The sequence below is a fragment of the Antedon mediterranea genome, chromosome 6 (assembly GCF_964355755.1).
Source record: "Antedon mediterranea chromosome 6, ecAntMedi1.1, whole genome shotgun sequence".
In the NCBI taxonomy this organism is placed as follows: domain Eukaryota; kingdom Metazoa; phylum Echinodermata; class Crinoidea; order Comatulida; family Antedonidae; genus Antedon; species Antedon mediterranea.
In genome coordinates this window covers 524289-551671 of record NC_092675.1, presented here as the reverse complement: position 1 = coordinate 551671, position 27383 = coordinate 524289, and the positions used below count along the sequence as shown (strand labels likewise).

The 27383-nt window shown below is 33.1% G+C and overlaps 2 protein-coding genes across 2 annotated transcripts; both read left to right on the top strand.

The window, feature by feature from the left end:
* Positions 1-1301: 1301 nt before the first annotated feature.
* On the top strand, positions 1302-19172 carry LOC140052291 (tyrosine-protein kinase SYK-like). Its single transcript, XM_072097778.1, has 14 exons — positions 1302-1462; positions 6294-6919; positions 7395-7558; positions 8852-8990; positions 9658-9751; positions 10570-10679; positions 11014-11083; positions 11515-11658; positions 12536-12648; positions 13268-13422; positions 13867-14059; positions 14472-14612; positions 15190-15302; positions 16137-19172. The coding sequence occupies exons 2-14, from the start codon at positions 6503-6505 to the stop codon at positions 16225-16227; spliced, it is 1944 nt and encodes a 647-aa protein (XP_071953879.1). The 5' UTR covers positions 1302-1462; positions 6294-6502; the 3' UTR covers positions 16228-19172.
* Positions 19173-19276: 104 nt separating this feature from the next.
* Positions 19277-26140, top strand: LOC140052300 (dnaJ homolog subfamily B member 1-like). Its single transcript, XM_072097793.1, has 3 exons — positions 19277-20135; positions 20975-21793; positions 23896-26140. The coding sequence occupies exons 2-3, from the start codon at positions 20981-20983 to the stop codon at positions 24127-24129; spliced, it is 1047 nt and encodes a 348-aa protein (XP_071953894.1). The 5' UTR covers positions 19277-20135; positions 20975-20980; the 3' UTR covers positions 24130-26140.
* Positions 26141-27383: the final 1243 nt, after the last annotated feature.

The following is a 27383-nucleotide window of genomic DNA, read 5'->3' as shown; positions in this document are numbered from 1 at the left end:
AAGCCATTTTTGTGTCAAAGAATTCGCACGCTGAAGGCGCGCGCGTCTCTTTTGTATAGCGTTTTCCTGTAGTTCCATGCATTATTTTTAGATTTTGTTGTCAATGAAATAACGCTTAGATTCCGTTTTTATTTTAGTAAATAAAGTTATTAATGGTATTAATTTGGTAACATATACGATATATTGTGTCTATAATAACAAAAGAATAAATGCTAGGGCCTACATGCAAGTCAGGATACATCAAAGCATGAACCAATACAAAAAACACACAAATTCACCCCTCTTTTTATACAGTATATGGCTCTCTGTGTGTTTTTGACACAAAATTTCAGAGACTCGTTCATCATTTCATTTGTAATAATTTGCCTTTATTATTTTAATGTTGTTCATACCTATTCAATATATTAACAAATATATCCACGACACTTTATTATTTTATTTAGTCATCAAAGCATGCATTATGAATTGAAAATATTACATAATTGTTATTAATGGGACGTAGTTATGGGATGTTTTGTTCCAAAATCAATCAATCGAACGTTATAATGTACTAGCGTACGCGCGCGCAATATTCTTTGGCGCAAGTGGTTCTGTACGCTGTGCACGTCGATATTCCACCGTAAAATGTGCAATTACATTTTTTTTAATATAAGAAAAAGTTTAAAGTAATTTCTTGCTCCTATACTTTACATGCATTAACGGAGACAAGTTTGACACAAATTGATCTGCATATCACGTGACTTAAATCCAATGTCGTAACTCTTTATATATATAATTTGGGTTCCTATTGTTCCTTATTATTTTTGCTGGTAGACACTGTGTATCAAGAATGTGTATATCTTAACATAGATTCTAAGTACTGTATATTCCTTTGTTCATATACTAATTGATATGCTAATTTAGTGTCCAAGCTTATGTATGTGGGTTGCATTTAATTGGTTTTAGTATTACAGTTTATTTTTAATTTGGTTTTATCGAACTTCCGTTTTATCTGAGTATTATCTGTTTTAATCTAGTTTATCTTTATTTTTATACTCATATTTTTTATATTGTATGTTTAATTGTTTTAAGGATGCACCATTATTATGTGTGCCGCTGTTCAAAAAGCGTTTTCCAAATAAATTATTATATATATGGCTCTGGTCTACACCAGTAGAGTGGGCCCTCTGGACGGTTATTATTTGCAACTCTTTTGGCTTAGACTCTCTACTTCCTCTTGGCGTCCACGTGACGTAGAGAGCAGAAGGCTAGTATTTATTATTTTACTTCCGTGTTGTTTGTGTGTTCGACACACTGCTGTGGGGCCCGTACTGTGCACTGTGTTCGACGACACGGCCTCCGTTTAGTTCTATTTTCTATGATTCCATGAATACTATATTTTAAGGTCAGATTTGATAAACAATACACTTTAAATGGAGGAAGGAACATGTTGCTCTGTTTAAATGAGGCCAGGAAATAAAAGGTCAGTGTGCTGAGTGAGTGCGTGTGTGTGGACGGATGGGACGGGACTTTTTCTTGGCCTAGCCCTAGCTAGGCTAGGCCTATCTATAATAAATAAATAGGCCTAGCTAGCTAGGCTAGGCCTATAAATTAGTAGGACTAGCATCTCTATCTACCAACTGTATAGGCTCTAGCCCTAGTCACTAGGCTAGTGCTTCCCTATTTTATTAACATTAGCTTTCTTTTAGGAATAAGTGGCATGTAGTACAAGACTCGAGTAGAGACTACCGGTAGTACTAGCCTAGAGGCCTACTATTACTGTCCTAGCCTAGTAGTAGTAGGCCTACCTGCATCATCATGGCGACCGACTTACCCTGGCTGTCTATGCCAGCCAGTATATAGTCAAGTTCTAGTTTGGCTAACTAACTTGAGAAGCATACATTTCATAATAATACTACAGTTTTTATATTATTGGTCCCAAAAAAAAATAAGTACTGCTGTATATTTTTATGAACGCCACTAACTAAAAGAACGTACTTATTCGCAAGAAAAATTATAAGTTTTTGTTGAACTTATGAAGCCTTGCCTTAATATTAAGTGTAAAAACTATCAGTATCAAGAACGATTTATAGTGACCGACGATTTAAAAAACACTACCAAATTGTTCGAACGCGACCGATTTCATCTGTCCACTGGCCCCCAGTAATTTTGCATGCAATTCGAAATGACTCGGTTCAAATCGTGCATCATAAAAGAATTCTCATAAATATTTAAAATATAAATTCTTAAAGGAAAAGAATGTTGACATGTAAACATATATTCTACATGAACATTTGTTCGACATCATGTCATCATGACATCATCATCATCACCATCATCATGACATCATCATCATCATGACATCATGTCCTAATGCACCTGTCAAATGTATTATCTAATATACGACCACCAGTGGGAGAGGTGCGTCATTTGTCCGACACCATGTCCGAATGCACTTGTCAAATGTATTATCTAACATACGACCACCAGTGGGAGAGGTGCGTCATTTGTCCGATGTCCTAATGCACTTGTCAAATGTATTATCTAACATACGACCACCAGTGGGAGAGGTGCGTCATTTGTCCGACATCATGTCCGAATGCACTTGTCAAATGTATTATCTAACATACGACCACCAGTGGGAGAGGTGCGTCATTTGTCCGATGTCCTAATGCACTTGTCAAATGTATTATCTAACATACGACCACCAGTGGGAGAGGTGCGTCATTTGTCCGATGTCCTAATGCACTTGTCAAATGTATTATCTAACATACGACCACCAGTGGGAGAGGTGCGTCATTTGTTCGACATCATGTCCTAATGCACCTGTCAAATGTATTATCTAACATACGACCACCAGTGGGAGAGGTGCGTCATTTGTCCGATGTCCTAATGCACTTGTCAAACGTATTATCTAATATACGACCACCAGTGGGAGAGGTGCGTCATTTGTCCGATGTCCTAATGCACTTGTCAAATGTATTATCTAATATACGACCACCAGTGGGAGAGGTGCGTCATTTGTCCGATGTGCGTCATACCTTATGAATACCATGACGCACCCTTGCATAAAAAAGTCTTGCATTTAGGTAACCATGACGCACCCATTTTGAAGAACAATTACCATGTTGTTCATGATATGGTGGGTGGTAAAGTGACGGACATTGACACACCATTGTTTATTGATGTGATGTAGCATTTAGGTTTTTTGATGCACCTATGCATCAATAATTATTTGTAATTGAGGCACCACCCATGACCCACCTCTCCTGAGGGTTGTATAGTGGGTCATACAATTGACAAGTCCATAAAGTAAAGGAAATATTTAGTTTCCAAAAATAAAACTGTTAAGATATATTTTTACTTTTGGCTCAGTGCTATTTCAACAAAATACTGTAGTAAAATAAATTTGAAAATATGATAATAAATTAAATACGTTTAGAAACATGCATTCTTGCAATATTAATTTAAATGCTAATTCACACAGAATATTTTTAAATCTGTCAACTACAAAAATTTATGAAAATATGTCATCATGTTTTACTGATTATTCAGTGCAGATGGACCCCGTGGGCAGATGGACCCCGTGGGCAGATAGACCCCGTGGGCAGATGGACCCCGTGGGCATGGAAGTTGTATTTCCTTTGCTGCTGATATGCTCCATATTCTATTAAATGTAAAAAACACTAATGTGTCCGATAATTAACAAAAAGTTAATACTGTATGTAACCATGTTCAATCATTTTTGTAACCAACTACTGTATATATATAACTGTTGTGACTTACTGTTGTTGTATGTGGGCACCTACTGAAATATCTCATATGTATAGACTTGAAAGGGTTCAGAGAAAGGCCACTAGAATAATTATGTACAGAAAAGAAGGAAATTGGGACACTTCATATTTATATAGGTTAAAGACCCTAACTATTTTAAGTATTGAAGATATATTTAAAGTGTATAGACTCACATTAGGTTTTAAAATAATGCATGGCCTCTGTCCATCATCCTTTAATGAGTTTGTGAGATCAAGTGAGAGGTGTGAAGGGCGGTTAATACATTGGAAGGCAAAGACGAATACATTTTTAAATTCTTCGTTTGTTATTTTCCCTAGATTATGGGAGCAACTTCCCAATGAAATTAAACAATGTGCTACAATTTCAGACTTTAAAGCCCAACTCATCAAACATTTGATCTCAAAATATTAAGTTGTACTGTAATTGTTTATATTGTTTATTCAATGCAGCTTATTTTTAATTGGTGTATCTCATTATAACTTTGTTTTGTTTTGTTTTATTTTGACTTAATTTGTGCTACTTAGTTTTGTTATTTTTGTATTTTATAAGTAATGATGGAGTAAGAGCAGTTTTCTGTTTGGGCTCATGCCTATTACTTGCTCCTGGCAAGATGAATTGTAAAATGTACTTTATGAACTTTTGCCGAATAAATATTATTATTATTATTATTAACTAAGCAAGTTTCAACACATGTGTATTTAATTAGCAACACAGTGTAGTACAGTACTTTTAAAATAAACAAAATTTATTTAAGATGATGTGTTCAAGGAAGTGTGGTAGAATAGCCTTAATTTGTAGACACCCACATATTTAGGTTGACTATTTCAAAGAATTATTATATGCAATTTTGTATGTATGTAATATTGTAGTGCAAACCAGTTCTAAGAAAATAGAAATTATAATAACTACAGTAGAAGAACACATTCAGAACCAAAAAAATGTCTCATTTGGCCGTCGTATTCTACCACATTTTGTCCTTAATCATTTCACAGGAAATTGTTCCCTTAAATAGTGGTGGTATCCTCTGAACTGTAGTATAATAATAATAATGATAATGATAATTACACATAGTAATATTCTCAATATAGAAACAAACAACTACAAAATAAACTAAATAAAACAGATAGAGTAACACTTAGATAGAGTAACACTTAGATAGAGTAACACTTAGATAGAGTAACACTTAGATAGAGTAACACTTAGATAGAGTAACACTTAGATAGAGTAACACTTAGATAGAGTAACACTTAGATAGAGTTACACTTAGATAGAGTAACACTTAGATAGAGTAACACTTAGATAGAGTAACACTTAGATAGTAACACCCTCCACTAAAACAAATTAACAATCAATATCCACATTCATATCCCTCAACACTTAATTAGCATATCAATAGTTACCCCTTGAAGTGCTGTCAAATGTCTAGGTTTTAAAAATCAAAAAAGACAGTTTATCTTAATACTTTTACAATTGATTTTTTTATAGACTATATGACATATTATATTTCCACATTTTAAGAGAGGCACCACCATGCTTGTGACAATTATTAGTAATGGTACTTTTAACTGATGATATATATGATGATATTTGACAGAAGAATGTTTGTAATTGTCTGCTGAGGTACACTTTAAAGTCCCATTTACATCACCACTTTTTATGACTAATTAGATTCTATTGTGTTGGGACAGAACATCTGCTTTTCTGTCGTTGTAAATACCCTAAAGTATCCATCAGTATTTCCTTGAAATATATTTAACTTGACCTGTTGTTTAAATAGAACAATGAAAACTAATACCGTTGAATTAAGTAATTTTTATTTCAAAGAATTATATTTATTATTTTATATGCAATTAAATAATAGTATGATACTAATAGCCAAAAACACATATTCTAGTGCACAGTTCTAAAAAACATTGTGCCCAAAAGTTTTCAAATACTGTAGTACTGTAGATTGAAATGCTTCTAATGCTTTTAACCCAAATTTGGAAATCATACTAACTTCATGTCAATTGTCATTTGTTGTTTGACAATCTATTGTACAATTCTACACAGGACATGCCTTGTCTTTTGAAGAGTGCAACACATAAACAACCCTAACCCCCTCTCCCCCCACCCTCTCTTTCAACTTAAATTTAGAGTTTTAGCACATCATCAGCACATCAAGGTACAAGCACACACCTGAATACGAGGAGTGCAATTTCTATCACAACTGCATTTTTCAAAACACGAAGGCCTGACATGAATCTAAACAGCCTGACACTTGACAGCTAGTTAATACATTATTTGTATCTTTGTATGTTAAATTTAAACGTTACTAGATGGCTGACCAATCCAGGCTTTGCACTGTGATTCTCATGGTAACATTAACGTTTTGATCGAGAGAGTGAATCATGTGTCGGAATTAAAAATTACATTTCTGGACAAAAGATAATGGATCTTATTGTTTTTAAATTTATGAATAAAAATAAATATAATTCCTTTTAAGAGGTATTTATAAATGATTTTTACCTTCTTTACAGATGTTGTGTATAAAATTAAGCAGATGGAATATAGGAAGATAATGGAATAATTAACATACTGTAGTGGATGGAGTTTAGATGCAAATTAAAAGCACTCAGTGCCCCGAACAATTGATTGAATTGTAAGCACAGAATTAAGCAGACTGGTTGACTAACTGGTTGAAGTAAACACTATTTACTAAAATATTATATTTTGATAAATATTCATCATGAATAGAAACAACGCAAGAGACCCTCTGGAAGAGCGTTACTTTTTTGGCCGCATTACGAGGGAACAAGCCGAGGAGCGGATGAGAGAAGTGAAGTGTTCCAACGGATGCTTTCTCTTACGGGAGAGTTTGCAGAAGGGTGGCAACTACGTTTTATCTTTGTTTCATGGGGTTGGTATATACCATTATGCCATTGATAGGCAATATGACAATACCGTTGCCATTCGAGATGGCAGAAAATTTCCTGGTCCGATTGAACTTGTGCAGCACTATAAAGGAAATGCTGACGGATTGTTATGTAAACTAACCGTACCTGTGATGCTAAAACCTGGCGAACAACCACGAGCGTTTGAACAAATGACGCATACGGAACTTGATGAGCAAATCAAACGAGTTGGGGAGGCTATGGGCATTGGTGTAAGTTTATACAGTACATATACATTTTACAGTACATACCCAGTTTTACAATCCCCAGATTTTAGAGTTTGTAAAAATTTACTGCAGACTGTAACTTGATACATACTGTAGAATGTTGTGTTTTATTTAAGTTTGTACATTTCTAAACTTACATTATTAAGAAGATATAACAAAGCAATAGAAACTATGTGTTGAGAGGACAAAGGATTTTATGGATCCCATGTTTTAAATATAGCGCTTTTTTTTTTTTTTACTGTGTGTAAAATATAGATAATAATATTGGGTAAATCCTTTCTCTTAAAGTCTCACAGTGTTTGTGTCTCAAACTGTTGTCTCTCTCTGGAAGGCTAGTTGTACAAAAGTATACATTTTTGTTGAATAACTATATCAACTGTAGTTTTATACGATAAAAATATTATAAAAATTCATTATTACTACTAAAAGCATTTATACACATTTATTTTCTGCTTTGCAGTCTGCGGTGATTACTAAAACATTAAATGATAAAACTCAAAGCCAGCTTCGGCGTGCAATTGACACTGTTCTACACACCAAACAAAGTTGGTTTCACAGCAAACTATCAAGGGAAGATGCGGAGAAACGTATCATGCGATCCCGCCCTAAGGATGGCTCTTATCTGTGAGTTTGATTTTCACAATTTGATCTCATGATTACTACAGTATACTCATGAATAAATAATGTTGCACATGAACCATGCATCAGTGCCGTAGCCACAGGAAATAAAGCGGTTCGGTTCTCTCAAAATGGGAACCATCATTTTTACAACATGGTCATCAAAGACCTATGTTAAAAAGTTTACAGGTTCAAACCTTACCAACAGTACTAGTGGCTACGGCTGTAGTAATTGTATTGATCTGGTTTAAATATTTCCCGCCACAACGCTACATGTATGTCACTAACTAAAAGAAATTGGAAATATTGTACATTTTTATAACATCCTCTACATCACTATGGGGATAGAGAATCCAATTTAAAAATGTTGTAACTATAAATTGTGCTTGATAAGAGAAACACTGGATAGAACCAGTTGGTAGTGAACATGTTAAGTATTGTAGTTTCTATGGAACTGTGTTATCTATAGTTACAATGGGTAGGTTGAAGTGTATCCTGTAGGCCAATACGGAGGTGTATTTTGTAGCTAGGAATCTTTGATTCTACCAACCATGGTATTGTATCAGTACAGTACTTCCACAAACACTACACTACTATGAACAAGGCCATATACATGCCTGCAGTCGCGTGCTCCAGCTAGTGTTTACCGACCAACCGACCGACATAGTGAGCTGTAGAGTCGCGTTGCACGCGACTAAAAGCAACTTGTGGTATTGTTACTGTATCAGTACAGTACTTCCACAAACACTATACTACTATGAAAAACAACTTGTGGGGTTTTTTTTGGTGTAAAACATACTATAAGGATGCGGTGAATAATGATAATATATTCATGCAGGAAGTTACCAATACATTTACCACAAAAGAACACTACTTCATCCACATCGTATTCATTATATTGACGTGTTACTATTAACTGTAATATTGTATTAAAAGCTACATACATTCTGATTATGAGCACCTATCTGCTTGCACCATGTAGATGAACAAGTGTGTACAAAGACTGTATGAGGAGAGATCTTAATATCCTTAAAATGCTCTGTCTACACTATCAAATTTTATGTGACAAAAAAATGTGATGTGCCCATATATGATGATGTCATATCACTACCATATTTAGGCATATCACTATCATATTTGGGCAATCACACTTTTTTTGTCAAACTAGTACAACTAATACAGTAGTGTAGAGCCAATACATCAAGTATGTGATTCATTGAAGTGGATGATGTTTTAAGAAACTTTTTCCACAATCATTTTGTGTATACTTATTTACTGTAACAAAGTTTTTTTTTCCAGTGTTCGTGAACGCAATGAAGAAGGTACTTTTGCATTATCGTTATTTTATGGAGGAATTGTATATCATTATAAAATAGATAAAAACCACACGGGAGACTTGTCTATCAAAGATGGGCCAAAGTTTCAGAGCCTAATGCAGGTAAAGAAATAATTTATAAAACACACAGTTTATGTTAAGTTCTGTCTACACTATCAAACTAGTTTGACCAAATATGTATGTGTGATGTGCCCAAATATGGTAGTGATATGACATCATCATGTCCATTTATGGACATATCACATTTTATTGTTTGATAGTGTAGACAGAGCTTAAAAACCAGTGAATCTGAAAATTGTATATTAACCATCTCTATCTAATCTGTATATCCATGTATGGTCATTCATATTAACATGCGTTTTTTATTAATTATGAAATGACGAGATTCGGTTAACCGGTGTCACAATTACACACGCCTTTAGGGTTTTGTCAACCACCAACGAGTTTATAATGTTGTCACTTCCTATGAACTTGCGTAGAATAATCGCGTATAGTGCAGTTTAGTAATTATAAAAATGCTGATTTTTATTGAAAAAATAATATAATAAAATTGTATTCTAATTTCATACTTAGTTCTACAATATTTAATTGAAATTATCCAATAAAATGTAATACAAATTTTGATAATGGTTATCATGTCATTGACTATTCTACACTGCTAGTCTTAAAGACAGGTACATTTTCAAAAAGCTATCTGCGACCCGAAAGAAGGATGTAAAGATGTTCACAGATGTATTTTATAGTTTTACAAATTATGTTTGAATTACAGATGATTGATCATTACATACTAAAAAAAGATGGCCTACTTTGCTGTTTAACTCTAGCATGCTCCGAACAGAATGCTAATGCTAACAGAAAATCAGGTAAAACTCAGTCAAACTAGCTCTGTCTACACTATCAATGTTTATGGGACATGGACATTTGATGTCATATCACTACCATATTTGGTCATGTCACTACCATATTTGGGTACATCACACTTTTTTTTTAAACTATTTTGACAGTGTAGACAGAGCTTTAGTCAATCTATTGATCTAATATCTAATTTATCATTGTTTATATACAGTACGTAGAAGAAGGCCTCTGAAGAAGTGTTGCCCGAAAGTTCGGCAATTTCTTTTGGCTGTTTTACTTCATCGTTCTGTTTAATAGCTGTTTTGCTTATTTATAGTTGTAACTCAATTGAGATCCAGCCACTGATACCGACAACATTGTCATTTTTTTAGTAATTCGGCTTCAGATTTTATGTGTATACTATATTAAAAAAAAGATTAGATATGATAAACTTGACTGTCACGTTTACAAGTACGGTATACAAGAATCCAGTATATGGTCATGTACTGTATTCTTGTGCTTAGTAATTAACTGTGTTGTGTGGCGTAATCACTACTTGTGGTTTATGGTCTTTCAGTTCCTTAAAATCGCTGAAGATAATATAATGTGTGTTTTTTTGTACTTGACTAGTACATACTGTATGGTTACCTTTAATTTTGCAGCCAATGTCAATTGAACTGAACAGCATAAACTGAGAATTTGATTGATCTATTATTTACAGATTTTTTTTATCGTTTAGTATTTGAAGTCTCTAAATCACCTTATATAATGTTTATTGTTTACTATTTAAAGTTACATTATTATTTTATCTTATATTTAATTTTTGTTGGTCCATTTGTCATTACAGCTCCTGTTGGTGGACCATCACCTCAATCTCCAACCTCCAACAGACCAGGTTCTGCCGTGGACATCTTTTTACCTCCTAGAGAACCACCACCAGTACCGAATACAACCAGAGTAAGTTAAATGTTCATTCAACCCTGTCTCATTGAACAGTCAGTTGGTCAATTCATGAATTTTTCCCATTCAACTCTAAACATTCATTGTATTATTACTAGTACTGTATATATCAGTACATAATATGTAGTTGGCGTTAATTTCAATCATCAATCACCTACTTATTATTTTTTTAACTTAATACTAAAAATAATGAGGTGGACTTTGTTTACTTGTCCCATGAGAGTTACAAAACAAAATTTACTGTTTTCAGAATTGTTTGTATGATTATGTATGATAATCCTCAAAATGATGATATAACTATCGTGACATAATTGCATTATTTTAATTTTAGCCAATCCAAGAGTCTTTTCGTTCTGATAGAGGTCTTCCACCCGTACCACCGCTAAATAATTCTCACAGAGGTAAACAATGCTTTCTCTTATCAATGACCTTCTGTACTTAATTTCAATCATGTAAAAAATGAAAATGTATTATAACACACTTGCTTGTATTCTTGCCATTTAATTGGTTAATTACACATCACGGAAAAGTGATATCTAATGCATGTTCATTTTTTGTAAACATTTTGATAATTTTTGCCATGTGAGGTAGTTGACTGGTATAGTTTTGAGCTGTAGTGTGCGCGCTGTTTAACTGTTCTACTACACATCCAATATTGGAGCACTGCCTTTTTTAATGGCCTAGCTTCCGGCCTAGCTTTCGTCAATGATTTACGATGGATAAATCATCATAAATAAAATGAAATGTTTTTAATTGTTTTCTGGTTGTTATAAAATTGTAAGCTCCCTATTATCTGTACATGTTTGCTATAATTTATATTTTTCATTTTCAGGTGCCTCTTTCGCTCAGCGTAATGTGGTAGATAAACGACAGTTTGGCATTCCAAATGATCAAGAGAAAATATATGATCACGTTGCAAAAACAAAGAAAACCAAGAGTCTGAATCCGGCTGACCTAACTCTAATGGACCCTCTCGGTATTTTAACCTGTTTTGATTTTATTCTGTAATAGCTAGATGAGCAAGGATTGCCATTATAGTAAATTTGTTTTTTTGAGTTTAAGACTTCCTTTATAAAACAAACCATATCCTCTCTGCAAATATTAAAGCTATATTCGTATCGGATTTGGTAATTAATTTGAAATCTCTAAGGATTTTATGTGAATTGCTTGTATTTTTTAAATGCTTAAAATATATCCCTTTATTTTATGTATGGTACAAGACCGAAAGACATAAAATATGGAATTCGTAAAATCCAGATTGACCTTAAATTGACCCCTAAATCGTAGCAAAGACTACTGCACTATCTTTAATCGTAGCTAAAAAGGCTGTTGTGTTTGCACAGCCTGCGCGATGTTTGAATATAGTGTTATAAATATAAAAAATAATGTTCTTGCATTTTCTATCAATAAAAACAGTTGCCGCTGTGTAGGGGAAATGCACGTGTGTGACTTATATCACATCAGCCATTGCTTTGTGGTTTGTTGTTGTTAAATTGTGCCCTCTATATAAGAAAGTAACACACAATTTATGTATTTAATTACTAAAAATGATTATATCATCGGTCATTTTAAGCGTACGTAAAATCCAGGGAAGTAATCAGGATGTAAAACAGAGGTTTTACTGTAATCACAATTAAATGATTGCTTCCATTTTATCCATTCACTGAACATTATTAAAACAAAAGAATAATTTTGTTTATTTATCTTTATTATACCAAAATCTAAATATTTATTGTCCAAATATTAAAATTTACTAAAACAGATGTAGTATTAATAATTTAATTAGTTGAACTGTAGTTGTATTTTCATGATAATAATAATAATACTATTTTAATTGTTTTTGTTATGTTTAGGAAAAGGTAATTTTGGTTCCGTACTGAAAGGGATTTACCGTATGGCTGATAAGCAGGATGTGTTTGTAGCGGTGAAAACTTTAAAAGATTCTCAAGTGATTCAAAACGGCGCTGTAAGTACTCTGTTATTAAAAACATTATTTTGACTCGGAGTTTTCCGTTCAATGGAGGTGCATCATTTAATTAGTGAATTCATAATGACCTCGCTGGGACATTTTTTGGCTTAGTGCATCAAAAAGTATATATACCATAAAGAGGTTCTCCTAGTTGTTTCAAGTATGCAATATGACATTTATTAAGTAGATCACATGTTTGTTTGTATTGAAACTTGATATATTTCTCACTACTCGTGTTTAAGAAGTTTGACCTGAGTGCCTGAATATACAATATAAAGTAAAACTTTGTAATAATAACAATAATAAATGAATACCAATATAATAAAACCACTTTAAATATTAATACAATCATCATTGGCCATTCCAACATTACATATGTGTTAAGCTCTGTCTACACTATCAAACTAGTTTGACAAAAAATGTGTGATGTGCCCAATTATGGTAGTGATATGCCCAAATATGGTACCGATATGACATCATTGTGTCCATGGCACATCACAATTTTTTTTTTTTCACATAAAGTTTGATAGTGTAGAAAGAGCTTTAGTTTTGCTCATGAATACCACTAGACTCGAGGATCTATATTTATTCATATTGTAAAATATTAATTTTGTAGTCGGAGATTGTACGAGAAGCAGACTTGATGGCCGATTTGGATCACCAACACATTGTACGAATGATTGGTGTTTGCAAGAGCGATAATGATCCCATGATGCTTGTTCTTGAGTTAGCCGAGCTTGGACCGCTTCACAAGTATCTTAAGAAACACCAGTAAGTTGGCATATCAAGTGGCTGAGTGGTTAAAGCTCTGTCAACACTATCAAAGTGTGATATGCACAAGTATGGTAGTGATATGACATCATCATGTCCATATATGGGCACATCACATTTTTTTGTCACATAAAGTTTGATAGTGTAGACAGAGCTTTTAGACAGGGTGCTACTCAGATTCAAGGCTCTTCTCGGCGATAGTTCTGGTGGTAGAACAAGTCTTCTTGGATAAACTGGTTCATGTGCACTTTAAAGAACCCAGTGCAACTTTCAGAAAGAGTATGGGGATTAAACCTGTTTTATTTTCTCCCGACTAGATGACTCGTGGTATGACGCTGTCTGAGTTGGCCTGTAAGTGTGGTGATCTCAGATCCATTCCAGCCAATGACAAGATGATATCATCTGGGATGAAATTTAATAGACTTTTTTTCCCATTTTTTTAAGGATGATGACAATCCACAACATTCTAGAACTAATGTTACAAGTAGCTCAAGGCATGGAATACCTTGAGAGTAGGCAGTTTGTACATAGAGATCTTGCTGCCAGGAATGTATTGCTGGTCACAGAAACATTTGCCAAAATTAGTGACTTTGGAATGTCAAAAGCATTAGTTGGAAAGGATAATAACTATTATGTGGTATGTAGTCGTTCTTAATCAACTAATGAATAGTGTATTTAATTAACTTCCAGTCAATATCAGTAGTACAATAAAAGTCAAGTGGCTAAGCAGATAAGCCAGAGATGCGCAGCAAAGCATAGCCATAAAATCGTTACAGGTTCTAGCCACCATAGTTCTAGATATAGGATTTAAAACTGGAGGTCTATTGTACACTGGCTTGTTTGTGTGCACTTTAAAGAACCCAGTGCATCTTTTAGAGTAGGGGGCTACCGTCGTGTAATAGTTCGTCTAAGCGTGTAATGTTTAGTGGCAGCTGGATGATATATGGGTTCCCTACAGAAGGTGAAATAATGGGATAGCTAAGTCCACTGTGCTTGGATGTGGCGTTACTGTAAATGTGTAAATATTCACAATTTGCTATTTTTTAAAGGCTGAACAAGCAGGTCGTTGGCCTCTGAAATGGTACGCCCCAGAGTGTATCTACAAGTTTAAATTTAGCAGCAAGAGTGATATTTGGAGTTACGGAGTCACATTATGGGAAGCAATGTCATACGGAAAGAAGCCATACGCTGTGAGTAAAACTCCAAGCCTTTCATTGGATGTGGTATATCAATTGAATTCTTTTTTTGTATATCTTTTATTATATCATTGTATTACAGATATACTTTATACCATCTTTTGTAGAAAATTTACATAGTCATAGTTCAAGATACAATAATGATTATATTGAAAACTCAACTAACAATTTAAGCATTTGCATCAGAAATTGTCATTGTAATATTTACTGAAAACTGATGAGGATTGGTCAAATTTGGTGCACTTGCATCCTTGCGTTGTCTCCTAGTAGTAGCTTGGATGTTAACATACTTGCATCCTTGCGTTGTCTCCTAGTAGTGGCTTGGATGTTAACATACTTGCATCCTTGCGTTGTCTCCTAGTAGTGGCTTGGATGTTAACATACTTGCATCCTTGCGTTGTCTCCTAGTAGTGGCTTGGATGTTAACATACTTGCATCCTTGCGTTGTCTCCTAGTAGTGGCTTGGATGTTAACATACTTGCATCCTTGCGTTGTCTCCTAGTAGTGGCTTGGATGTTAACATACTTGCGTATAAATAATGTAATTGTAATGTATGGGTTTTTTTTAATAGAATATGAAAGGTCAGGAAATATTAAATATGATTGAAGCTCAAAAACGATTAGACTGTCCTGAGGCGTGTCCTGAAGACGTTTACCAATTGATGTTAAGTTGTTGGGAATACGAGTATGTACAATTAATAGTTTATACATTTTCGGTGGTTTATGTATTATTTGCTTTGTACAGTATAGCTCTGTCTACATTATCAAACTAGTTTGACAAAAAAAGTGTGATGTGAAATATGGTAGTGATATGCTTAAATATGGTAGTGATATGACATCATCATGTCCATATATGGGCACATCACATTTTTTATCACATAAAGTTTGATAGTATAGACAGAGCTTTAGTTTCTGTAAGTTTGTTTGTTTGCATGATATTAATGTCCACAATTTTCAAGTTATCGCCCTAAATTTTATTTTGACAATAGTATAGCTATACCAACATGCCTATTGATTTTCATTAAAATAAGTATAGTGGTGACATCACAAATGGTGATTAATTATAATTATTATGTTCATCTTCAATATAGACCGACAAATTTAATAGCACAGTCTCTGTTCTACAAATTTTTGCTGAGTTTTTCATTTTAATATGTTTGTACATTATTGAAATCTCAACCATACCATAACATTTCCTGCTTTTATTTTTGATGTAAAGCGCATTGAGAGCCTGCTTATATGCGCTATATAAGAACAGACTATTATTATTATTATTATCCCATTTTTAATTGTCTCGTCTTGTGGAAATTACTAAAACCCAATTTACACAGATGAGCGGTAATGGTAAGCCGCAATCTGTATCTATCCTGAGCGAAAACCGCCCGTCTGCTCCACGTTGTGTGTAAATGGTCATAAGGAATAACATAAATACTATATTCGTGATACCGCTACCATTTGTCTCTGAAAATTTACCTTAATGAACATAAATATTAAAACTTTCTCTCTTTTTTTTATATAGAGCACATGATCGAATCACATTTACCAAGATTGGAGAGACAATGACTGATATTCTGCGCAAGTTAAAACAAGGCACATTGAAAATGAGATAAATTGAATAACTGCTATGACCAACTCATCTTTAATGGACACAAAGACCAAGTTGTTGATTTCATTTAATTTTGAGCATTTATGGTTATTTTAAATGATACAAACAAGCAATAAAATCCCAAATAAATTCGATTTTCAAGTTACTCTCAAATAAGAGGAAATTGTAACCAAACATTTTCGATTGAGCGCTACTTTAAAAATCAGCTCAGCTCTGCCAAAAAAATATTTAAAAACTACAAAAATGAACAGAATGAAACATCTAAATCTCAAGTACCAATTTTACAATCACTGTTCAAAACCAAATCCTTAGTAAACGCTCATATTATAATGTAGTGGGAAAACTGCATGTTTATGAACTACAGAAGAACCGCTATTAGGAAAACACCTTGTCAGGTGCCAACAAAGTATCTCCTTAATATGGTGTCTTCTGAACAGGGGTCGGCTGAGTGCCAAAACATATCACACGTTCATATCACAATGGTATTAAGGGTAAACAGGGTGTCGCCAGGGGACAATACAATCAATAATTAATCTGCGTAACTGTGTGAGAACTTAATAATCTTATTAACCATTTATTTTGTAAATTATAATTAATAAAGTCTGTACAGTTCATTTATAATATGATTAACAAGTGTTCTATTGAGAAATTAACACAGACGATCGGCAACAGTAAAGGGGAAAACAAAAATATAGAGTCTATTTACACAAACCTGCCGCGCAGGATGAATACGGTTTCTACGTGGGACAAGCTATCAGCTTTTCCACTTATTGTTATCGCTTGTCATTGTAAATTGGAATTAACATATATAGATATTTTGTTTTATACATTTTTTATAACAATTGATAAATTTTAACAATTGCTTGTAAAGTGTTGATAGTTATAATTATGTATTTTTGTATATAATAAAAACACTTCCAGAACGAATGAAAGTAATACTCAGATTTAATGAAAACCCCCAAAACATTCTATATACCATTTTATGAAATACTTTTGTTAGATAAATTTATATATTTATAAACTATTAGAGTACATAGATTTTCAATAATAGTTTTTTTTATATTGTCAAGGTGGATGATTATATTTTAAATACTGTGGTGCCTGATATTTCGAAAAAAATAATTCCACTTTTTTATCAACAATTGAGAGCTGCATGGTTTTCAATATAGTTTGGCTTATAATTGTTGAGGTATATTTTAAATACAGTAGCCTGAAATGTTTGAATTCCACTTTTCGTATAAATTGGATGGGTAAATTATTTTAAATATTTGTACTGTAATGTTTTATATTGTCATATTTAAATTCTATGTGTGAATTATTTCTCAGTTTTTTTGTAATTTTAGGTATTTACTGATTTTATATAAAAGGGGCAGGTTTTATAAAATTTCCTAATTAGTATTCAAAGTATTTTTTTTTTTTTAGAACTTAATGTAAAATAAATTACAGTAATCGCTTTGATTTTGTTTAACATACAATATATACAGTAAACTTTACAGGTTATGTACAGTAGTAACACAAAGCATATAATAATCATTCAAATGATATTTTCTTCAATATTGAACTTTATTTTATTTCATTGAATTTGAAAATTAGACATAAAGTTACTGTTAATAGGTCTTCTCACTCTATTTCCCCTCACTCCCCTTTATTTCACCCCCCCCCCCCTCACTGTCTTTTCCAACACTGTCTCTTCAATCTCATTCTCTTTTCTTTCATTGTCCTTTCCCTCAATGTCTTTCCCTCACTCCCCTTTATTTCACCACTCCCCCTCACTGTCTTTTCCAACACTGTCTCTTTCCTCAATCTCATTCTCTTTTCTCTCGCTGTCCTTTCACTCAATGTCTTTTCCTCACTCCTTTTCCCGTCCTTTCATCATCTTTACCCATCTCCAGTCAAACTTCACTCTTTGAGTACTGTCATGATTGTTCTTAGTCCTATACTAAGTATAGTATTGTATTTATACCATCAATATACTGTAACAGTACTTTATACTGTTTGTTTTCCATAAAACACAGGTATTATTTAATATACATGTACCAGTACAATATAATGGTACAGTATACTGTAATTTTTTATTTGATTTACTTTTAACTACAGTATAATGGAAATGTACTGTCTGTCAACAAATAGTGAACCATAATAATATGTAAATCAATTTAATTACAACTTAGTAATTATGGATAAGAACGAACTTTGACATTATTGACATGGTAGGTCAATATGTTTCCATACCAGGAATTTTCTGTAGGATGTGGTGTTGTACATTAATACGCTGTGTGTAATGTATTTTTTGCAATTTCTTTTGTACCATTTTTTGAAAATGCAATTTCTTGTATTATAGTATTCAGTTATATACTGCAAATTATATATGTGTAATAGGATTGTTTACTAATACACGATTATTGAATCGTATTGTGTTTCTTTTTTAACAATATATTGATATGCCCATATATTAAAGGGATGGGGATTTATTTTATACTTTTTTAAAACTTGCTAACATCTTTAAATGAATTAATTTGCCAAATTGTGAAGTACTGTTTAACATCACATGCTATTATAGACATGCAATATGTACATGTCTTGACTATGTACAAAAATGTGTGTATACAATATCTTGAATTATGCTATGAACTTCAAATGATCATGGTTATGGAACATAGACAGTCATCTGTAAATATAATGTGTAAAGTACTCAGAATTTGACATTTTGGGTTTGCCATACTTGAATCAACTTTAATATTAAAATTGCATTTGATGATCAAATTATTTCCACATTTTTTTCTGGGTGAGGCCTTATGAAATTATTTAAACATATATTATTACTATGTGGTGGTTAAAAACAAGTGATGTTTTTCTGTACTCTTATAACTCATTAGGCCTATATTTGATTGTATGAATTATTTTACAGAATTGATTGTAATAAATTAATTTTAGTATAGCATTGTTATATATATACTGTGGACACTTCACTATTGATTTTAACTCCGATCCTTGATATGGTAGGCCTACACTTAAATGCTTTCTACCATGATTTGTGAAAACACGACAGCAACCAAAAATGTCTAAACAACCACAATATGTGAAAAGCATCACCAACATCTTATTATGAAAATAACCACCTACTGCAAAAATGTGACAATCACCCACAAACGTAATAAAATTATAAAAAATATCATCCCCCATGTGAGAACGATTATCACACTGAGCTCGCCTTGCCAAGAAACTTGTAACAGTTCTTTGATCTTATATCTGGCTGCGACAAATACCAAATTCTATGCGACACAGTGTTTAGTCGTGGGTGTGGACTGATGGTGTTGCAGCCACAGGTAATCTCCGGAGCTTAGCATCATCCCCTGATGTAAGATTGCCTTGATTGGATTTAAGCACAAATTTGATTATAATTTTTTTTTTATGCTCTTGGGGCTGTTTGTGGGTTATTTGTTTTCACATTTGTGGTCAGTCCTCACATTTTTGTGAGTGATGTGTGTTTTTATTTGTGGGTTCAACAGGGTCTTACTCTTACCATGGACCTATAAATTAGTCTAATTTATAGGTCCATGCTCTTACTAAAAAATATAACATGTCTGTCTGCTCTAAAAGTTACTACTGTAATAGTTTAAGTAGATGACTCACAGAATATTCTAGAAGTATGGTGGCGTTTTTCGAATTATCTAGACACATCGAGGAGAGAGACACCGCCCACCACCACACCAACGTCACTCGACTCGTCGAGAAACATTTCGCCATTGATTTGATAGGTCATTGGTTGGTTATTTTCTAAAAATAAGTGTTCTGAAAATCATTTAAGAATTACAACATAGTGTAAACGAATTAGTAAAAGATAGTTGACTCATTTGGTATATTTCTCTTAAGTTTTGTAAACAAGAATTTCGGATTAGGCCCAGCAAAAAGGTAAGCTCTCTACCAGACTGTGAGAGTGTGAGTTGTGATTACAATACATTTAGATCGGTCGGTAGGTTATACAGTGCTTTAAAGGGTACTCTTCACATCGGCCTATTTTAGGCTAGGCCTAGACCTAGATAGATGTCTATAATTTGTTAAAAAATACGTAAATTGTTTTATAGTCACCACACATGCAGGGAATAATTTCGCCAGTGTAGCATAGCAAAAAGCTATACAAAATAACCTTATTGCTACACATTTCTAAAATTGTGTAGCAAAAAAAGACAATACAAAACTAGGCTATGTTTCTCGACTAAAAAATCAGTTTGATTAGCAATAATTGCTAAACAAAATTTTAAAATGAAATTTTTCCCTGCACATGTACATATTACTGTAGTTGCTTTGTTTATTTAGCGTCTACCTCTAGGCTTAGATAGATTTATTTAGTAGAGAAATATAGTTTGTAAATTTACAATTGTCAATAGACAATCAAAAAAAGTAATTAAAATTATTCAATATGAATCTGTCTGCCTATACAATGTTTGCAGTACTAGTAGAAAGTAACGACAGCCATAACTGTACTAAGAAAAATACAATGGTGATTAATAAGTAAAGACGTCACAATCTTATTTAATATAAACTGAGCATAAAAAACGGCACTTTTTATAGCAAAAAAAACACCAGTTTTAAATGCCACCAACTGATTAAATCTGTCATCAGTGTAAACAGGACACATTTTTAAGTGGCCGTGGCCTACTGACAATCAATGATTCACATTGGTGATTAATAATAAGTGTACAGTAAGTGTATTAATTTAATAAATGTTTACTTTCTTTTGGAAACCTCAGATAACTATGGGTAAAGACTACTACAAAATTCTGGGGATAACAAAAGGAGCGACAGATGATCAGATTAAGAAAGCGTATAGGAAGCAGGCTCTGAAACATCATCCTGATAAGAACAAATCCAAGGGAGCCGAGGACAAATTCAAGGAAATATCTGAAGCATATGAAGTACTAAGCGATAAAAAAAGGAGAGATATTTATGATAAGTTTGGTGAGGAAGGACTTAAACATGGCACGCATAATGGACACAGTGGCGGGAATACGTCGTGGTCGTATCACGGCGATCCAAACGCCACATTTGAAAGTTTTTTTGGTCCTGGTCAATCTCCCTTTGATATGTTCTTTATGCATGGCGGAGGGCAGAATGGGGCTGGCTCAAGAATGAGTTTTAATATGGGAGAGCCTATGGACATGGGAGATGGATTTGGCGGGATGAATTTTGGCCAGTTTGGAAGTAATATGGGACAATCGGGTATGCGTGGCGGCGGAATGCACAAAAAGAAACAACAAGACTCTGCTATACAACATGATCTTAAGGTTTCTTTAGAAGACATTTATAGGGGATGCACAAAAAAGATGAAAATATCGAGAAAGGTTTTAAATTCAGACAAAAAAACAACACGCATAGAGGATAAAGTATTAGAAATTCAAGTAAAACCTGGCTGGAAAGAAGGTACACGGATAACCTTCCCAAAAGAAGGGGACCAAACGGCATCCAATATACCAGCAGACATTGTATTTATCCTTAAAGACAAGCCGCATCCAGTTTTTACTCGTGAGGGAAGCAATTTAATATTCAAAGCCAAGGTTTCTCTTCGGGATGTAAGTATATGCTTTTGGTTTATGTTACCACCATTAACAACTGGCCTACTGACTGGTATTTAATGTTATCATACTGACCACACAATATTTTGGCTTAAGGTACCATTGACCAACTGGCCTATTTACTGTACTGCCCAGTATCATGTTGGCCACACAATTTACTTTAATATTATAATCTACCCTCATATTACTAACCCGAATAATACTGTATAATAATCCATGAAATTTATTTCAGACACATTGTACTACTGTACTAATTTATTTATGGACAATATTTTTCCTTATAAAACAACTCTTTACACAAACTGTTTGTTTTATCACCATGCAACTAGCCATTCACAACAATACAATTTGCTCACCATACTTGAAAGTTTAAAAAGGAAAGTAACCGCATAGACTCAATGGTTCGTGAAAGATTATAAATAGCTAACCTCGTGAATAAACAATTATATGCCTAGAGAATGTGCATCTGCTGTGAATTGCCTATGCTATTAATAATTGTCAAGAATAGCTTGCGTTCATTTGACACAAACTATGTACAGCTTACCTATAACCTATTGAATTACTATGTATTATGTTTATCTGGTCAGGCCACTATTATTAATGAGATATCATTTTTATGTTCAGTACATGATCATCTACAGTACTGTGTACATGTTCATTACATGTTCATGTTCAGTACATGATCATCTAGATGTTCAGTACATGATCATCTAGATGTTCAGTACATTATCATGTTCAGTACATGATCATGTAGACATGTTCAGTGTATGATCATCTACATACAAACAATGTTATGTTAAAAACAGCATGTTTCTAGTATTAATTATTTAGTATAAAATAGAAACAGAAACAAAATAACATTCATTTTGGACAGAAGTGGATATTTTTGTAGTTAAAAATAATACAAAATTGTATGAAACGTTTCATTTTGTGTTTTAAAAATAATTGACAATTTGTAGTAGGCATCCTGCTGCTCAACCTCCTGCTGTCCCCACTCACTAAGTTTGGCTTGTTTAAATCAACATGGTGTTTTTTTTATATTTTGGCAACATTCAACTCTTCGTTTTAACAAAAAATAATTTAATTTAATAATTGTTTAACTTTTTTTGATTCAATGCCAAATATTTTAACATAATTTATCATCATTTACCTTTCTTTTGAAATCTCAATTTTACACTCGCTCTCCCCACCCTTCACCCACCAAAAAAAGATTCTTAGTGTTTTAGGTGCAAAGTTTGTACTGTATTTTATTTTCAAGTTTACCAGTCAACTACCCGATAAATTACTAGACTCTAAAAACTGGTTGGAGTTCCCAAATTTAAATATAATGGATTCAATAAAATCATGATGTTTTGGTCCATGTCAGGGATGTCCGGTATTGTACCAGGACCGTCCGGGTATAGGGCCAGCCAAAGGATATCCAAGTTTAGGCCGGCCCAAGGATATTTTGGCAGGCCCAAACATCTTTGGGCCAGCCCAAGGATGTCCGGTATTGGTAGAGTTGACTGTATTTCATTTTGTAATTGATTTTCATTCTGCATCATAGTTAGGACAAGTTTATTGTAAACTGATTTCCCATGGATGTTTGAATGGCTCTAAAAAGTCAAAGCAATTATTAGCAATTAAGTAAACAGGAAACTCTGATTTGACATTCAGCAGTTGTCAGTACAAGTGGAGTTATTAAATCATGGCTAAAGTCTAGAAACGAGAAGAATATTATTATTATACCGATATCCTAACTATGACAAATTATTTATAATTTTTTTTGTGTGGTAGGTTGTCCTATCGCGAAATATTTGAAAAAAGAACATTTGCACTCATTCAGTTCATACTGCAGTGTTTAGTTTCTCCAATTACATCATTTTGTTTTGCTTCAAACAAGAGTGGATAAATAATACATTATTACTACATACAGGGGACACCTTCTGAACCCATCAAAGTGTCCACTAAAGGGGTAGGGGTTGGCCTTAGTGTTATAAAACCTATATTGCCAGTCATTCGTTCCCATGGGAAGGTGTCCCTTATAAATTACTAAGAATACAATTTACATTCATTACCAATTAATTTATTCATAACTAACTAATTTATTTATATTTCAGGCATTGGTTGGTACAACACTACAAGTACCTACAATAGAAGGTAGGACGATACAAGTTCCCGTCCATGACGTAATCAAACCTTCTACAAAGAAACGCATAAGTGGAGAAGGATTGCCATTTCCGAAACAGCCAACGCGTCGCGGCGATCTAATCATCACGTTTGATATTGGCTTCCCTGAACACATAACAAATTCCACAAAGGAAATCTTAGCAGACTGTTTACCGCGTTACTGAAACTACTTACTCAAGTTATGAAATGATACTTCTTTACTTTTCATCAGCTAAATGCTAACATGTGAAACACATAAAACTCTTGATTTGAATGAATGGAGAAATTACGTTTATATTGGAATTATTAGATAGTCAGCTGATAGGAACACTAAGATCATCACCTTGACTTGACTCAAATTGAAGGAACAAACAGCATGATAGATCTATTTAAATAAACGATGGAAAATAAATAAATTGTAAAATGATGAATTGTTTTCTTTATCTTGCTTATTAATGGTGCTGTGAAGTCTCTGGCATGAAAATATACATGATGCCATATTCTAATGTTCTTTTATGAAGTAGTAATTTATGTGATATAACTACAGTATTGAATGTATGTATCTTTTTTAGTGCTAGCCATGATTTAATGGTGGCAATGTCGGCACCTTATTAGTAAAAGAAGTTTTACGTTGATTCACAATTCTGGCGAACAAACCTAAAGTTTAAGTTGGTAATTGGTGTCTTTTCAAAGTAGTGATTGCAATTTAGGCTGGTACTGTACGAAGAGTACTGTAGTAGCTATGTTTTTTTTATAACACACTCTCTCTTTATTAATTGAATTAAACTAATTATTATAATATGGAAATGAACAATTATAAATACTATTAGACAATATGTTAATATTGTTTGGAACTCTGACAAGAAATAGAATTTTAGTTCTGTGTAACTGTAGGTGCTTTAGGGGTATTTATTTCTCAGACTTAATGTTGGTCTAGTGTTAAATGTATAGTAAAAGCCTACAGTAGGCTATACTAAAGGAATACTAATACTAGTCCACTACTGTATCGTGTCTACACAGCTAACAAGTTGGAGGAAACAATGGCTGATTTCTTTGTGTTTGGTGTAATTCTTATAGAGGTTCATAAGTTTAAAGGCAGTAATACTGGGTTCAGTAGTTATTTTATTCATAATTTACATGTCCTTGATTTTTTTTTAAATAGAAATACCTTATAGATTAGTTTTATGTGTTAGATTTGAAAATAAGAAACTTTTGATTAGAAAGAACTGTAAATTATATAGTTCATAAAATGAATGATCATCATAATATATCATGTAGGAAATTCTAATGTTGTAAGTTATCCTATCCTTTATTAATAACTCCAATTAAGGTACATTTCACACTGAATTTGGATTCATTCCAGTGGTTTAGGATACATCACATAATTATCACATACTGTATGTAACTTGATAACTAAGTGGAGAAAGCATGGGTTTGTTCAACACGCATTTAGTAAATGATTTAATATTTTATTTATTTATTTGTTGTTTTTTTCTACAGTATATTTGAACCATGGAGGTATAAATACCTCCATGTTTGAACCCTTTGATAGACATGTGCTAATTTAAAATAGTGTGTAAATATGTATATTTTAATAGAAATACATTATTAAATTTTAACATTTAGGTATATACTAAGTATATTAATTATACAGCAAAATTATATGTAGTGAGTGTGTATGAGGAAGGTATTATAGAGTGAATAATTTATATATTATAGGTATATGCACAAAGGATAGAAAATACTGCCAGAATTTATTTGTTATTAATTTTATGAAAAAGAAATAAATACTATTTGTGTTTAGTATCATCTAAGTATTTACTGTGTATTAAAAGTATTTATTCAGTTAAACAAAAAGAATTAATTTACCAGAAGAATGTTATGTGCATGAGGCCAACAGAATAACTGCTAATAATACAAATAAAATGTACAAACAAGTACATTACACAGTTTTTCAGCACACTAAAATAATAATTCTTCATACGACACATATAGTATAACAAATAGTATACTGTTATAGGATCGGAAAGATACCAAAAACTATTTTGTGTTTTTCTCTTATGTAGCTTAGTGAAAGGCCAGTTAAAAACCTTAATATTTATAAATATGTTAATCAATGGCTGTTACATTATACAGGATAGTGCAGTTAATCACAGAATAAAGATACAAAACTGAATAAAGAAATTTTGTTGTTGTTTTGTTCGTTAATCAGATCTAACAATTTAATGAAAGGAGAGGGGGGTAGATCTGTTGTTAACGGCCACACGATTTTGTTGAGTGGAAACTGAGGCCTTTAACATCGTTCAGCCGATTTCGTTGGTGGCCATAATCTTATTAAACCGTTTTGTTCGTTTCCTTTTCCTTCACTACGAGTTTGAGAGTAGCCTAATAACTTAAATCGATGTCGAGTCGTCAAAGAAAAGTAGTGTGTTTTCTACACATTGTATAGTACCAGAAAACGTTATCAAAACTTGGTTCCCACACCCGCCGCAGAGGGACGCAAATAATTTGACCAATCATAACACGATGGACCATCCGAGACTGTGATTGGTCAACTCACTTTGAGTTACGCTACGTAGTTACATTGTGTCGTCCAATTGGGAGAACCAAGCTTACTGTAACAAGGACCAATATTTTAGCATAAGGCATGATTCATAGACCCCCTTAAACTTGAAAAACAAACGACAGTTTGTTCCCATTATTAATTAAATTGCGATATAGATAGAGAGATAATTTTCAAAGTTTGAAAATAAACAAAGTATATTTTCGGTCGTCTCGTTGATGTTATCAATTAGACTTACTACCGGTATGTTTTGGCCTACTATTTCTGAACCTGTGGCCATATTCACCAATCACACTTTAAAGTGAGCTATTTCACTTAAATATTAAGTATTTCACTTAACTCAAAATATATTTTTAACTTAAAAGTGTTTAAGCCCAAGTGTGAATGGTGAATACGGCCACAGATCTCTCTGGCAAAGGAATTCAATATTTATGTTACATTACTTTTCTAATTGTGAATTATTAACTTATATTAACTTGCACTTTGTTGAACGTTGCTTGAACTCATTAATACAAAAAGTCCGGGCCTACTGTCTTCAAAACAACATTTTCTAATGTTGACTGGTTTAGGCCTACATTCTTTAAATATCGCAGATGTTGAAACAACATAAACAAAACTCTTGACGTCTCTGCAACTTGCATTATATTTTTCTCTTTCTCTCTTTCATCTTAGATAATGTCATCACCAAGACATCTGTCTTCATATTATAGACTCGATTTAGTGTAGGTCTATGCTTTAAGGATGCTCATCATCAGTATCAGTAAGTTTCGAATTTGTTCACTGAGAAAATACTTGCTAAATTTGCATCTTCATCTTAGCGGATGAAGTTGTGATAAGCAGTTTGCTCCACTGACTCCAGCAGGTTCGAATGTGCAA